General features: G+C 41.8%; 2 protein-coding genes across 2 annotated transcripts; one reads left to right on the plus strand and one right to left on the minus strand.

Annotated features, from left to right (window-relative positions):
• Positions 1-1,011: 1,011 nt before the first annotated feature.
• On the minus strand, positions 1,012-4,116 carry atp23 (ATP23 metallopeptidase and ATP synthase assembly factor homolog). Its single transcript, XM_047390013.1, has 6 exons — positions 3,866-4,116; positions 3,616-3,661; positions 2,609-2,690; positions 2,379-2,516; positions 2,216-2,299; positions 1,012-2,125 (listed from the first exon to the last, which is right to left on the minus strand). Exons 1-6 carry the CDS (start codon positions 4,011-4,013, stop codon positions 1,922-1,924), a joined length of 702 nt encoding a protein of 233 aa, XP_047245969.1. The 5' UTR covers positions 4,014-4,116; the 3' UTR covers positions 1,012-1,921.
• Positions 4,117-6,343: 2,227 nt separating this feature from the next.
• rpap3 (RNA polymerase II associated protein 3) lies at positions 6,344-12,521 on the plus strand. Its single transcript, XM_047389240.1, has 17 exons — positions 6,344-6,494; positions 6,672-6,832; positions 7,253-7,411; positions 7,499-7,609; positions 7,697-7,824; positions 8,422-8,543; positions 8,629-8,699; positions 8,773-8,901; positions 9,009-9,136; positions 9,226-9,347; positions 9,870-9,940; positions 10,027-10,119; positions 10,356-10,549; positions 11,399-11,576; positions 11,742-11,839; positions 11,929-12,029; positions 12,146-12,521. Exons 2-17 carry the CDS (start codon positions 6,680-6,682, stop codon positions 12,229-12,231), a joined length of 1,944 nt encoding a protein of 647 aa, XP_047245196.1. The 5' UTR covers positions 6,344-6,494; positions 6,672-6,679; the 3' UTR covers positions 12,232-12,521.
• The last annotated feature ends 1,890 nt before the right edge of the window (positions 12,522-14,411 follow it).

The following is a 14,411-nucleotide window of genomic DNA, read 5'->3' on the forward strand; positions in this document are numbered from 1 at the left end:
CAGAGTGAAGCATGGGGGTGGATCAGTGATGGTTTGGGCTGTCATATCATGGCATTCCCTTGGCCCAATACTTGTGCTAGATGGGCGCATCACTGCCAAGGACTACCGAACCATTCTTGAGGACCATGTGCATCCAATGGTTCAAACATTGTATCCTGAAGGCGGTGCCGTGTATCAGGATGACAATACACCAATACACACAGCAAGACTGGTGAAAGATTGGTTTGATGAACATGAAAGTGAAGTTGAACATCTCCCATGGCCTGCACAGTCACCAGATCTAAATATTATTGAGCCACTTTGGGGTGTTTTGGAGGAGCGAGTCAGGAAACGTTTTCCTCCACCAGTATCACGTAGTGACCTGGCCACTATCCTGCAAGAAGAATGGCTTAAAATCCCTCTGACCACTGTGCAGGACTTGTATATGTCATTCCCAAGACGAATTGATGCTGTATTGGCCGCAAAAGGAGGCCCTACACCATACTAATAAATTATTGTGGTCTAAAACCAGGTGTTTCAGTTTCATTGTCCAACCCCTGTATATCCAACTGAGAATGCGCTGTCAACAGGCCCTGCCCATCCAACTGGACTGACCTTGAGCAATTTTGCAAACAAGAGCAGGCAAAAACCTCCGTATATAGATGCATAGCAGATCTAATTGCAGCAGAAGGTGCATCTATAAAGTATTGACTCAGGATAAAACCACACATTACTTAGCAAGGAACTGTAATGTGATTAATAGCTGTAGAATGTTAGATTTTCCAATTTACTATTATTCTAGTATTTACTATTATTTTTACATTTGACACAAGGAATATTTTTAATAAGTTTGTCAGTTTGCAACTAGTTGTGCTGTTTCCAAAAGGCTAAACGCTGACTTCCAGCTTATAAATAAGTGCATAATGTCCAGGTGGTTCCACACACTGCTTCTCTAATGGTAGAAACCAGAAAGAAAATGCTGAGACACAGAAACATAAAATCAATCTTTCTTTCCAACTGAATACAAGTCTGTTTATAGTGAGCACAGCCAGCTTTATTTGACAGATTTGTGTTGAGGTCATTGTGGCAACCAGAACCACTGGAAGGTGTACAGCTGAAACCAAATGTTTACTTACGCCAAACTTCTTGCAGACTATTGAGAGAAGCTTCTGGAAGGATACCCAATATGTTGGATCCAAGTGATACGGTTTAAATGTATAAAATTCTGAATTTGAAGTAAAAAACTAAATTTGCTTACATTATTCTAACTGATCTAAAACAGGAAAAGTTTAGTCTGATTTAATGTCTGACAGTGAAAAACATGAATGCAATGAGTCTTTTTTACAGCATACGTAAACATCTGGTTTCATCTGCAAATCCACACAACTTTTACTGCAAAACCTGACAGACGAAGAGGAAATCTCTGACTTCATTCCACTTACTGATCTTGCAAAACTACAAAAAAGGCAAAAAACATTGCAGCCTTGAGTCCAAGAGGGAGAAAATGAAATGTATTGTTGCTGTCATGCACCTTTGTTGTGCTTCAGGGTCCCTTGTAAAAATAGAGATGGCAAATGGAGTCAAAGCTGCTTTCTTACACCTTTTAACCACCAATGGAGAAACTCAAAATAACCAGAACTTTTACCTCTGCTTGGAGCAGCCAATAACAGTGTGCTGTGTGGTTCGAAGCAGAGCTGGGCCTTGTCTGCCTGGTCTGTGTGAATTCCCAAACAGAAAGACCTGCAGCTTCTTTAGAATGTCCCTTTATGCTGATGGTTTATGCAACCAACGTATAAAAAGAGCTTCTGAATACACCCTCTAAAAGGGACACCGATTGTTTGAACTCAGTCATTTATTACTATCCAGACCGAGGCTAGTAACAAGTCCAGCCGTCGGTCAGCTATGTCACCAGATCACCTGCAGGGTACCGATACGTCAAACACTAAAGGTTAGCGTAATATCGATCCCTGTTCGCGTATTCCCTGTAGGCGAACTTGGCGTCCTTGTTGCCATGTGGGATCCGTCCGAAAGGGGCGTGATCATTGAAACACGAGTCGAAGACCTCATTGACAATTTTCTGCGCCTCCTCTCGGCTGATTTTTCGCACAGCTAGGATGGAGCGTACAGCACGACCCCTGACACACTCCTGTTTGAAGAGAATGAATGAGTTTGATTACAGACTGCAGACACGGAGCTGATAATTACGACATTGTGACATTTAGCCCAGCTTATGTACCTGGTGATGCTCCTTTAAGCCAAAGTTGAATCTGGCAACTTCATTGCTAAAGGAGCAGTCTCCACTAAGGTTAGCTGCTCGGATCTAAGGGGATAACCAGAATGTGTGAAGCTCCGCAACTAATTTGTTTACAAGACATCCGTGTTACAAAGCTGTTACTCACCTCAGAACAAGCTAGATGTTTGAAGTTGTTGAACCAGTCCACATGGGCCCGGCAGTGATCAAATGCGTGGATTAGCTCGTGGGTGACTACTCTGTTCATATGAGACTGCTGGTGAATGTTGTTCTGACACAAAACAATCTGGGGGAAGGGAAACATAGTTCCACCGAGAAGAAGAAACGTGAGGTCCAGTAGAACAGGCATAACCGTCTCTAAATATTTTCATTTCCTACCTGTGAAGAAGCTGCATCAAAGCCACCGCTGACCGTCCCATCGCAGTCTTCACAGGAGAAATGTCGGTCTTTCAACACTTTACTGTTCACATAATAAAAAAGAAAGCGAGATGTTTCATACTTTAGTGGCAATAATAGAAAACACTGCCGCTAGTTAGTAGTTTCAGTAAATCATAGAGATCAGCCCGAGGGATATCGCTACATTCAAAATGTCTGTTTCTCGTTTAAAAACTGAGGCCTAGTCCTACTTGTGAAACACTGCAGTGAGAGTATCATGATTTGGGCCTAGTTGGCTTCATCTGAGTAACATGTCCAATCATGAAAACACAGAGGTGGTAGTATTATTGTCTGGGCTCCTTTCATTGAATCTGGGCACGTTGCAGCATCACTGATGGAACAATTCATTTAGAACACCATTAAGCTATAAAGCTAATGTTCAACGCATCCACATATCTACTATAAGAATCTCACAACGCATCGAGTGAAGATTGGCGTACTTTGGTTCCATAGATAAGTAAAAGAAAAGTTAATGGAGGTGGATGTTTTTAGGTAGAAACAGAGCCATTAAGAATAGCATCCTATTAGTGAAATACGGTGGAGGTAGTATAATGCTTTGGGCCTGTTTTGTTGCATTTGGGTGAGACTCATCATTAATGAGGAAACAATGAATTATGAATTAAAGTATAAAGACAAAAGTCTATGCATCTAAGAACTACATGAATCTCACACTGCATCAAGCAGAGGTTAACATCCTCGGTTTCCCAAAAAATTCCTCCTGGATTCTTTTGTTCAAGACAGGAACTAAACCTAAGTAAAACTAGTTAATACATAAATAAGCTTTTATTCTTTACATTTGACTATAATTATGCTCAAATGTTCGAATACTAAAGGAAGCCATGAGACTAAGCGTTTATGTAAATGTTCAGTGAGAAAACGGCACAGTCTGCGTTAACAAGGCATTCTGTTTCCGGGTTTAGAGCACAATAAAACTCTGTAATCCAACGTACCAGCCCGAGTTCTTCATGGCACCGAGGAGGAGTTTAGCATATGGACCTGACCGGGACAAACAGAGGAGTTAGCTTCCGCTGAATACAACTAGCATTCCCAAGCAAGCACTGCTAGCTCCATGAGCTGATGCTGCATGCTGTAGTCACACTGTCACTGCTCATGCATTCAAATAACAGGCACGTCTCACATGTCTTCATATTAGGACGGATTTCCCTTTAAAATGCTACATTAGCAAACCTCCACACTCACTGGTTTCAATGGCGAACGTTAACATGACCTGACACTTGTGGTTGAACATGAACAAACTATCTCTGATTAGGCTCTTCTTGTGCTTCCCCGTGTTTCTCTCCGGGAAGAGATCGTATCCATATTCCTCGTCTTGTTTGGTCTGATCCATTGTGCTAGATGCTCACAGCGTTGAAATGTCAGCATAAGTTCACCGGGTTTTCTACAGCTAGCTAACAGGAGAGGTCATTGCTGGTTTTCTAGATCACGTGGTTCTGACGTGGTCAAAGTTGGCCAATGTCATTTTCAGATAAAACAGTTATTTTAAATGTCAGTTATGTGGAGCTTTTAAACAGTGTTTGTTCTGTAATTTTTATAATTTAAGGTATTTTTTCTGCTTCAGTTTTGTAGGAGTGGATACACATCATAAACTATCCGGGGAGACACCGGTGCGCCGGGTGGGCGTTGCTTGCACTCTATTCAAAATGACTTCCGAGAATGGAGGAGACCACCTTCGCTTGGGTGATTGATATAAATATGAGTTGTTTTGTTGCCAAATTAATATTAGTGTCTTAAAATGTTAACAAAGTTAGTTAATCTGAAGAATATCATGAAATGTCAGACTGTGCATTAGTAAGGACTTGTCTGTAGTACTTTGTATTCCATCATTAATGATGTCATAGTCATAGTGTTTATTTTAATATGTACTCAAAAAATAGATTTTCTGAGTTCCCTGTCAGAAATACAACAACAAAGTTGGAGGTCTCAAAGCACCCCAAAGTTCAGTATCTATTACGGCTGCCATGCGAATAAACCAAGAAAAGGTTGCAAGGTATAAATACACATACAAATAGCACTGTACAAACTCTATGATCATGTTCCATTTGTGTTTTAACATATATGTTGGAGAAAAATACATCATTATTCTTGTATTGCTAATAGTAGCTTGAACATCACAAAATGTGCATTTCATGTTGGCATGGGCGGTTCTAGACAAGGGCCAACAGGGGCCTGTGCCCCTGTAGAAATGGTCCTGGCCCCTGTTATAGCCCCTGTACTGAAGACATTATACTAAATCAGTTTCTTATGATGATATACGCTGGCACAGAAACTGGTTGGATCAATTTCATGTTTTACCTTTTCCATTTTATTTTAACAATGAATTAAAAATGAAGGTGTTGCACTTTTAGCGTCAGCCATTTAAAAATAGGATCACAGTTTCCATCTGCACCTCCAGAGCTGCAGGTGGCTCTGTAGCTCACTTAATATATAGAAAGGATTAAATATTGTCCTGTTTTTTTTTTTTGTTTGTTTGTTTTATTCTTGTGTTTCCTGCTCCTATTAAAAAAAACACTGGCTCTACCCTACTATAAACTATTAATTACATATTCTGATGGTTTGGATCACAATACATCAGTGACACACAGTATTGTAGAGCTTGTGTTAGTTTATATGTTCCTTTACTGTTTGAGTGCATGGAATGGAGAGAAATATATTATGACCTTGTATTGGTATTAGCATTTATCACCCATTAGTAAATCCCACCAGTTTCACAGACTTGAAACTATGTTGTTCTTGATTTGTCTCTGAGGTTGGAGTTTTGATTTTGGGATGACGCCACATCAGAGTTAAATGCTTTTTAATTGCAGTCATTTGTTGTAAAGTTAAATAGTATTAGCCATACAAGTCAACGACAGCATATTTCTTTCCATTTTGTTTGCTCAAACATGAAAGCCACGTGGGAATTCCAAGTTGTCGCACCGTTGTCTGGCATTGATGAAGAATTCTTCCAAAAAATTAGGGATTCAGATGGTGCTACGCATCAACACCAAAATCTAATCATCTGTGTCTTGTCCTAATACTCACCTTGTCTGAAAATGTCATCCAAATACGTTCAGAACTTTTAAAGATATTTTTCAAACAGACAGACAGACAAACTTAGCACAAACATAACCTCCTTGGCAGAGGTAATAAATTGGTTATACCTGCAACTTCACTACATTTTTCCATTGCAACTATTCTGGATACTGACTTGGAGCTGCTTGGGAACGTCACTCCCATATGGAGTTTTGACTTCAATAAGCATTCTTGATGAGGAAAAAGTAACTTCAGAACAGAAAGAGAATCCACCACAAAGAATGTGCTCCACTCATTAGTGATGTCATTCCCAGATCCATGTCCTGACTTCCTAGACAATCCAAAAATGCTTTGCGCTACATTTAACTCCACCTTTACCGTTTCTTCGTCACTCCTACCCGGTTCTTCCACCGGCTGACTGTAAAGGACTGCACCTGGTTTCTTTAAGCAAATGCTGGACATTGCCATTCATCAACTCTATCGAAAATGTGTGAGCCAAACCGATAAACTTATCTTCCTTCCACATACACAACGCAATTATCAATGCATTTTCATAGAGGCTTTTCATATTTTTTTATTATTGAAACACGTCAATGGTTTGTTTATGCTTTAGTGAGAAATACATCGTTTTGTCATAATAGACGATCTTTGTTTACGTCGTGCGTACGTAGAGCAAAGGCTGCTGGTACTCTGCTGTCATGGCTCCGGACGTAAACAGAAAGCAACACTTTTCGTAGTTTTCTGTTACATGAGCGGTAACTGTGGATTTCCTGTAAACCCCGGAAAGAGACGACAGGTATTTTAAAACGTTCAAGTGAGAGGACCGTCCTCTCCGTCCTCGTTTAATCCATAATGATCTGTTTGCTAAGAGGTTAGCAGCATGAGCATCACAACGTGATTCTCGCTGCCGCTTGGATCTAAGCACGAAAGTACAAAAAAAAAAAAGTAATCTGAAAGAATGTCTGTTTCTCAGGAGGTAACATGTCCGGAGGGAACAAAGCCGTGGAGGTACAGCTTCAGATTAGGCAAAATGCTGAGGATCTTCACAGCTTCATGACGGAGCTAGAGAACTGGGAGACGGACATCAAGAGGAAGGATGAGGAGCTGAGGACTGGCCGAGTCCAGGAGATCCGGGTATGGCCCTGCTGTAGGGCATACAGTGGTCTTATCCCAGGAACCTTTTCACATTTTCTCAAGTTACAATCGTTTAGCAGCCACTGATGCCCTTAAATAAAATCCATTCAAATAATTTAATTTGGAAATATAATCCAAACGCCCTGAGAGCCTTGTTAGCGAGCTTTTAAACATTTCATGGAGCATTATGGTGGTGGCAGCATCATGCTGCAATGAAGCTTTTCCTCATGGGTAAAGCTGGTCAAAGCAACTGGTTGTTCTGGATTTTATTTAGGGGTAAAGAGGGCTGCTTACAGGCACACTTCTTTTTATTTGTAAAAAATGTGAAAATCTTGCTGCCATGTCGGAATCTACCTGTTACCCCTTCTCTGTTCATTGGACGATCGTGTGAAACACCTGCTTGATGTGTCCGTGTTGCAGAAAAAACTCCCACCTGTACGTAACAAAGACTACAAAACAAAGATGAGGGAAAAGAGGAAGAAAAAGGAGGCTGCTGCTGGTGACACAAAGGCAGACGAGCCCAAACAAGCTTCCAGGCTGAAATCCTATGATTATCAATCATGGGACAAGTTTGACGTGGTAATCCTTTGCTTAATGTGATATTTCGACACCTGTGTTTAACTTTAACTTTGTACCACAGCTTGTATTTTCTTCCTCTGTCGGCAGGATAAAGCTCTGGCGGAAATGGATAAGGAGGAATGTCCCGCTGAGTCAAACGAGTCCGACTCGGAGGATGCTGGAGTTGATAAGGAGAAAGCGCTGGCTGAGAAGGAGAACGTAACTACTGTTTAACATGTGTTGCACAGATGAAAAGAGAGGTAGATTAAATGATGGCAACTGCTTTTTATTTTTAATTTTTTTCAGGGTAACGAGTTCTTTAAACAGGGAAAATATGATGACGCCATTGAGTGTTACACCAGAGGGATGGCTGCAGATCCATACAACCCAGTGCTTCCCACAAACAGAGCTACATCCTTCTTCAGACTTAAAAAGTAAGTACTCAGACAAATGCAGGGTTGTGTGTAATTTCAAAGTAGCAGGAAAAATCATACCAGAGCGCAGCTGTTCTGTGAGGCCTCCGAGGTTTGTTGGAGAACATTAGTGAATAAACAGCATCATGAAGACCAAAGGACACATCAGACAGGTCAGAGGAAAATGTAAAGAAGCTTAAAGCAGTGTTGGGTTCTTCTTTTTTGAAGGGCGATGAGACTGAAACTTGCAAAACATGGTAGTGGCAGCATCATGCTGTGTGATGCTTTTCGTCAGCAAGGACAGGGAGGGTGGTCAGCATAGAGCCGAAACAACAATGGGATGGTTCAGACAGAAACATGTTTTTGTTATATTTGTTAGACTGGTCCAGTCAAAGATGCCCTCTATTAAATAGGACTAAGCTTAAATGGTGTAAAAAAGTATTTCCCTTCCGCTGTCAGTCTAGCACTTAAAATCTCATTGGAAAATATTAAAGTTTGTGGTTTTAATGTCGTAAAGTTGAAAAAGTTTAACGTGAATAAATAGTTTTACAAACAGTTGAATGGATTTTTTCCATTTTATCTATGTATCTATGAACGGACAAATCGTGTCCTTTACAGATATGCCGTGGCAGAGTCAGACTGCAACCTGGCGATCGCTCTGGACAGCAGCTACTCTAAAGCATTTGCTCGGAGAGGAGCCGCTCGGTTTGCTCTGAACAAACATGAATCTGCACTAGAAGGTATGAAGCCGTTTAAAAACAAGGTTTTATGTCACCTGATCACCCTGAGCTTGACAGTGTCAGCAAGTTGAATGTTTCTGAACAGATTATGAGATGGTTCTCAAGCTGGATCCAAGCAACGTGGAAGCACAGAATGAAGTGAAGAAAATCAAGGAGGTGGGTGACGACTCGCGGTCAGGTTTGTGTGTTTAGTCTTTTTCCGTTTAACGTATTGTTCTGGCTGGTTCAGATCTTCTGTCAGCAGGACCCCCCGACTCAAAATACGCAGCCTGCAGAGGCTCCCACAGTCGATCCTGACCAGCAGAGACGACTGAAAGAGCAGCAGAGAAAACAGGAAGCGGTCATGCAGAAGGACAGAGTAAGCCCTGTAGATTTGAACAACTACTTGACAAGTTTTGGCACCAGTTCTTGCGTCTTTTCACCATCAGTTGCTCTGCAAACCTACCCAAGCTGTTTGTTTTTCAGGGAAATGCTTACTTCAAAGAAGGGAAGTACGAAGCAGCGGTGGAATGCTACAGCAAAGGAATCGAAGCAGACACCATGAATGTTCTTCTGCCTGCGAACAGAGCCATGGCCTTTCTCAAGCTGGAAAAGTAAAAACATGACATTTTCGTTTTATTTAACAAATGTAAGCAGGATACTCATGGCAAACCATATCTGTCTTCCTTCTTTCCTCCTGCAGGTATAAAGAAGCAGAGGAGGACTGTACGACCGCTATTTCTCTAGATAACACTTACTGCAAGGCTTTGGCCCGCCGTGGCACAGCCCGGCTGGCGCTCGGGAAACTGCAGGAGGCCACGGAAGGTGCTGCAGACCTCACAGAATCAGCAGCAACAGATTGTGTTTTTTGGGTTTTTTTCTTTTCTTGCACATTTAAACGGGCCAGCCACTCCTAGGAAGGTTCATCCCTGTTCCATGTTGTCTCCATTTGTGGATAATGGCTCACAGTGGTTCACTGGAGCCCCAAACCCTTATGAATGGTTCTGTAAGCCTTTCCAGAACGATAGATGACCCTGGTCAGAAATGTCTTCAGATCGGGATATGATGCTTTGCTTTTAGAGATCTTTTAGCCTGCTTCGTGTTGCCAGGCGTGTTCTGTTTAAAGGATTTCTTGATTCTACAGGTCAGACAGTAATAATGTGGTTAGTTACAGTTAAATGATGATTTTAAGAGACGGGCAGTTATAAATTTGATCGTCTGAGTCATTTAAGTGTAAAAAAAAAAGGAAACATGGGAGAAGAAATCTGTCAGGGGCTAAAAACATTTCTACTACACTGTATATTCTTGAGTTATTTTCTCAAATTTACGTGTTTATGTGTGTGTCAGATTTTCAGCAGCTGTTAAAACTGGAACCAGGGAATAAGCAGGCCCTGAATGAACTCCAGAAACTCCAGACTGTATGTTTTCACCTCCCGTATTTTACATTTGAGCTTAAGGAGACATCTGTTCTCTCAACTAATCTGATAGCTTTTATGTTGTCTAGAACCTGGGCCCTAGTGGTGCTCTGCAAACAGAGGACAGCTCACAAAGGAGGATGGTCCAACCTGTAGACAAACCAGAACACCTGCGCTCAACTGTGAGTTGAAGACCTCACTTCTAAAACAATTCCTGTTCTAAAGAAATGAATTTATTGGAATTATAATTAGTTGCATTTTGTGATTAACAATTATGCATTAGATTTGGATTAAATTTAGACAGTTCCTCCCTATGTGCTGTAACATCTTACCACCAGCAGGTGGCCTAACAGATCCATAAGACTAAACGTCTCTATGATGATGCTGTTACTAAACCAGCTTCTCTTCTGCTCTTCAGAAACCTCTGAGAAGGATTGATATTGAGGAGATCAACGGGAAGTTAATGGCACCTGAGGTGGAAGCAGCTCCTCCATTAGTCCAGGAAGTGGAGAGGAAGACCGAGGACGGGTCCTCTCCACTGTCCTCATCACCCAGCGCCAAGATGATCAAAATCGAGGAGATAGCAGAAACCCCATCGCAGACATCTGAGCGGTAGCTTTTACATACAGTAGTGTGCTAAATTAAATAGTCCTCCTAAAGTTTTGCACAGTGTATAATTATGAGGTGGAAGGGAAACACTGGTCTTTCAGTAAGAACAATTTGAAAAGTGATGCATGCAGTGATATCCGTTAACACTTTCACTGCAGTTACAGCTGCAGGTCTCTACCTACTTTAAAAAAAAGGCTCAGGCTCAGTCAGATTAGATGGGAAATGTGGGAACATCAGTTTTCTAGTCCTGCAACAGATAATAAAATGGATTTAGATCAGACTTTTTGCTGGCTTACTCTGACATAGGAATATGCTTTGATCTAAACCATTCCACTGTACCTCTGGCTGAATGTTCGGGGTTGTTGTCCCGCTGCAAGGTGACCCTTCCGCCTAGTCTCAATTATTCTGCAACCTTTGACCGATTTACTTTAAGGATTGCCCTGTAGTTTGCTTCGTCCATCTTTCCATCAACTCTGACACTATATCTCTGTCCTTGCTGAAGAAAAGCATTCCCATACCATGCTGCTGCCACCACCATGTTTTATCATGGGGATGGTGTGTTCAGGGTGACGTGCAGCGTTTAGCATGTGTGGCAGGTTTAGTTTTGATCTTATGTCACCACAGCTCCCTCTTCCACATGCCTACTGGCTTGTTAGAAACCGCAAGCAGGACATCTAATGACTTTCCTCCTGCTACTGTTCCCTAAAGGCCAGGTTTGTGGATGCATGCCCAACCTGTGTGCTGTGTTCAAAATAAATTGAGTTTTTAGGTTTCAATGTGGCAAATAGTAATAAGGGGGTGTGGATACTGACTGTATACGGTATTAACGTGTCCATAAATGTTCTATTCTAGGTTCTGCAGAGACTCCAGCCAGCCACCATGGGAGGGAACTGTTCATGTTCCTGAAGCACCAAATTCTACCTCGTCCATAGAGACAGACGTGCCTCCTGCACCTACCAACAGCTTTCAGCTGGAGTCGGACCTCAGAAAAATCCGAAACCAGCCCGAGGCGATTTATAGATATCTCACGGTGAGCTTTATTTTCTATTCACTTCAGCAATGGCGGCTCCTTTACTTGTCGTTTCATTTTGAAACTGAAACCTCTGATTGAAAGCAAGTTTCTTGAAGGCTTTTGGAAGCTAAAACCTTCTGTCCCTGTTAGGCTTCCTTTTAACTTTCTTATCCTTGTCGGCAGCAAATCAGTCCTGCAGCGTACGGCCAAATTTTCAGGAATGCGCTTGAACCGGACATCCTCAATCAGATCCTGAGAACTCTGCGTGATTTCTTCATAAAGTAAGGTCTTCTGGAGAAATTGATTCATTCTGTAAAATGGGTAAAAGTGGCTTGTTTCGAGCAGTATTACAACATGAACTCCACCGCAGGAATGAATCTCCAGCCTCCATCTTGGAGACTCTCAGCAGTCTGGCAAGCGTGAGGCGCTTCGACATGGCCGTCATGTTCATGTCTTCGCAGGAGAAGAAAGGTAGACTCCTTTGTATCTGCTACAGCTGGGGACATATTATTTTGTTTTTCACTCACAAGAGTAATCATCCTAAAAATATCCTGTATTTTTCTCATCCTCCCCCCCCCTCCTCACAGTGCTAAAGGAACTGTTTGAGTTCCTTCTCCAAGCCGAGCCGCACCAGTCATGTGTCGCGGTCTTGCAGAAGAAGTATGGTGTATGATGGACTGACAACTGAGGATCTTAGAGCCAACTGTTATTAAATCAAAGCCACTTTTGGGTTCTTTTCTTTGTTTCCACGGATCTCCAGATTCCAAAAGGAAAAATGTGTGACTTTCCAGCTTATGTCATCTTTAATGCAGTGTAAAAAGAATGCACCACAGTTTGAGAGTACTTGGTGCTGTTTGCATGGTCCACTTAGTCTTCAACCTGCCAAATAAACCCTGACCTTTGCTGAACTGACCGGGTTTCACTTAACCAAATAAATAAAAAAGTTTATTTTTTTGAAATGTATATTTTTGATTTTAACCCTGTTATTCCAATGAGTATTTGATTTATTTTTGCAGGGTGGAACTTGTCTATGATGGAGCCCAATACGTCAAGGCACTTGCAAAACATTTATACCATTAAACATGCGCCAGGGACGACAAGATGCAAGGGATGAGAAAACAATAGGGAGAAACATTTTCCAGTAAAACACAGAAACACAGAGCTGAGCAAGTCAAGTCCTCCACCTGTTGGCTCCACCCAGTCTACCTGCAGTTAATCCTCAGTCAGTTAACTTTTAGCTGGATGCTTGCGCTCTTCAGAGTTATCTGCTTAACTTGTTAACTTGTGGGATTTGGATTCACCTAAATGTGACAGTGAAAATGTTAGTCACACCAGTGTAACCAGTTAGTCTGTGGCGCTGTTACAGCTTAGCCTGCTGATGAGAGCTTATTTAAAACTTTGCAGCAACAACAACATTATTGTGGATCCACCAATGGTCTTGAAGATGGTTTCTCATTGGTTCGGTCTTGGTCTTGGCCTCGGCCCATTCAAAGTCTTGGTCTTGACTCACTCTCTGGTTAGGTTGTCTTGACTGCAACACTAGCCTATAGAGCTTTAGGTATTCTGAGCCCTCTGACCTCCTTGATGAGTCGTCAAGTGAGCTCTTGGAGTAAGTTTTAAGAGGCCGGCCGCCACTGTGTAGTTTGTTTTTTGATTAGTTTATTTCAAACATGAATAGAAAGTACAAGTAAAATAAACTGAAAAATACAGTATATTAACATACAGGTCCTTCTCAAAATATTAGCATATTGTCAGTCAGTCAGTCATTTTCTACCACTTATTCCATAGTGGGTCGCGGGGAAGCTGGTGCCTATCTCCAGCAGTCTATGGGCGAGAGGCGGGGTACACCCTGGACAGGTCGCCAATCCATTGCAGGGCAACACACATACAACCATTGCACACACTCATTCATACACCTAAGGGCAATTTAGAGTGACCAGTTAACCTAACTGGCATGTCTTTGGACAGTGGGAGGAAGCCAGAGTACCCGGTGAGAACCCACGCATGCACAGGGAGAACATGCAAACTCCATGCAGAAAGACCCCTGGATGGGAATTGAACCCAGGACCTTCTTGCTGCAAGGCAACAGTGCTACCAACTGCACCACTGTGCATGACATTATGGAAAATAATGAACTTTATCACAATATGCTAATATTTTGAGAAGGACCTGTACATAATCAACAAAGATTTCACACTGTCCATAACATAACACTTCCACGTTACTAAGTATAAACGTATAAAATCTTACCCCAGTACCTCAAAATCCAAACTGTCCTTGTCTCATTATGTGGATGGATCTGTCCGCAGCCATTACGCGTTATACAGGTTCTTCTCAAAATATTAGCATATTGTGATAAAGTTCATTATTTTCCATAATGTAATGATGAAAATTTAACATTCATATATTTTAGATTCATTGCACACTAACTGAAATATTTCAGGTCTTTTATTGTCTTAATACAGATGATTGTGGCATACAGCTCATGAAAACCCAAAATTCCTATCTCACAAAATTAGCATATTTCATCCGACCAATAAAAGAAAAGTGTTTTTAATACAAAAAACGTCAACCTTCAAATAATCAGGTACAGTTATGCACTCAATACTTGGTCGGGAATCCTTTTGCAGAAATGACTGCTTCAATGCGGCGTGGCATGGAGGCAATCAGCCTGTGGCACTGCTGAGGTCTTATGGAGGCCCAGGATGCTTCGATAGCGGCCTTTAGCTCATCCAGAGTGTTGGGTCTTGAGTCTCTCAACGTTCTCTTCACAATATCCCACAGATTCTTTATGGGGTTCAGGTCAGGAGAGTTGGCAGGCCAATTGAGCACGGTGATACCATGGTCAGTAAA

The sequence above is a fragment of the Girardinichthys multiradiatus genome, chromosome 17 (genome assembly GCF_021462225.1).
Source record: "Girardinichthys multiradiatus isolate DD_20200921_A chromosome 17, DD_fGirMul_XY1, whole genome shotgun sequence".
Taxonomy (NCBI): domain Eukaryota; kingdom Metazoa; phylum Chordata; class Actinopteri; order Cyprinodontiformes; family Goodeidae; genus Girardinichthys; species Girardinichthys multiradiatus.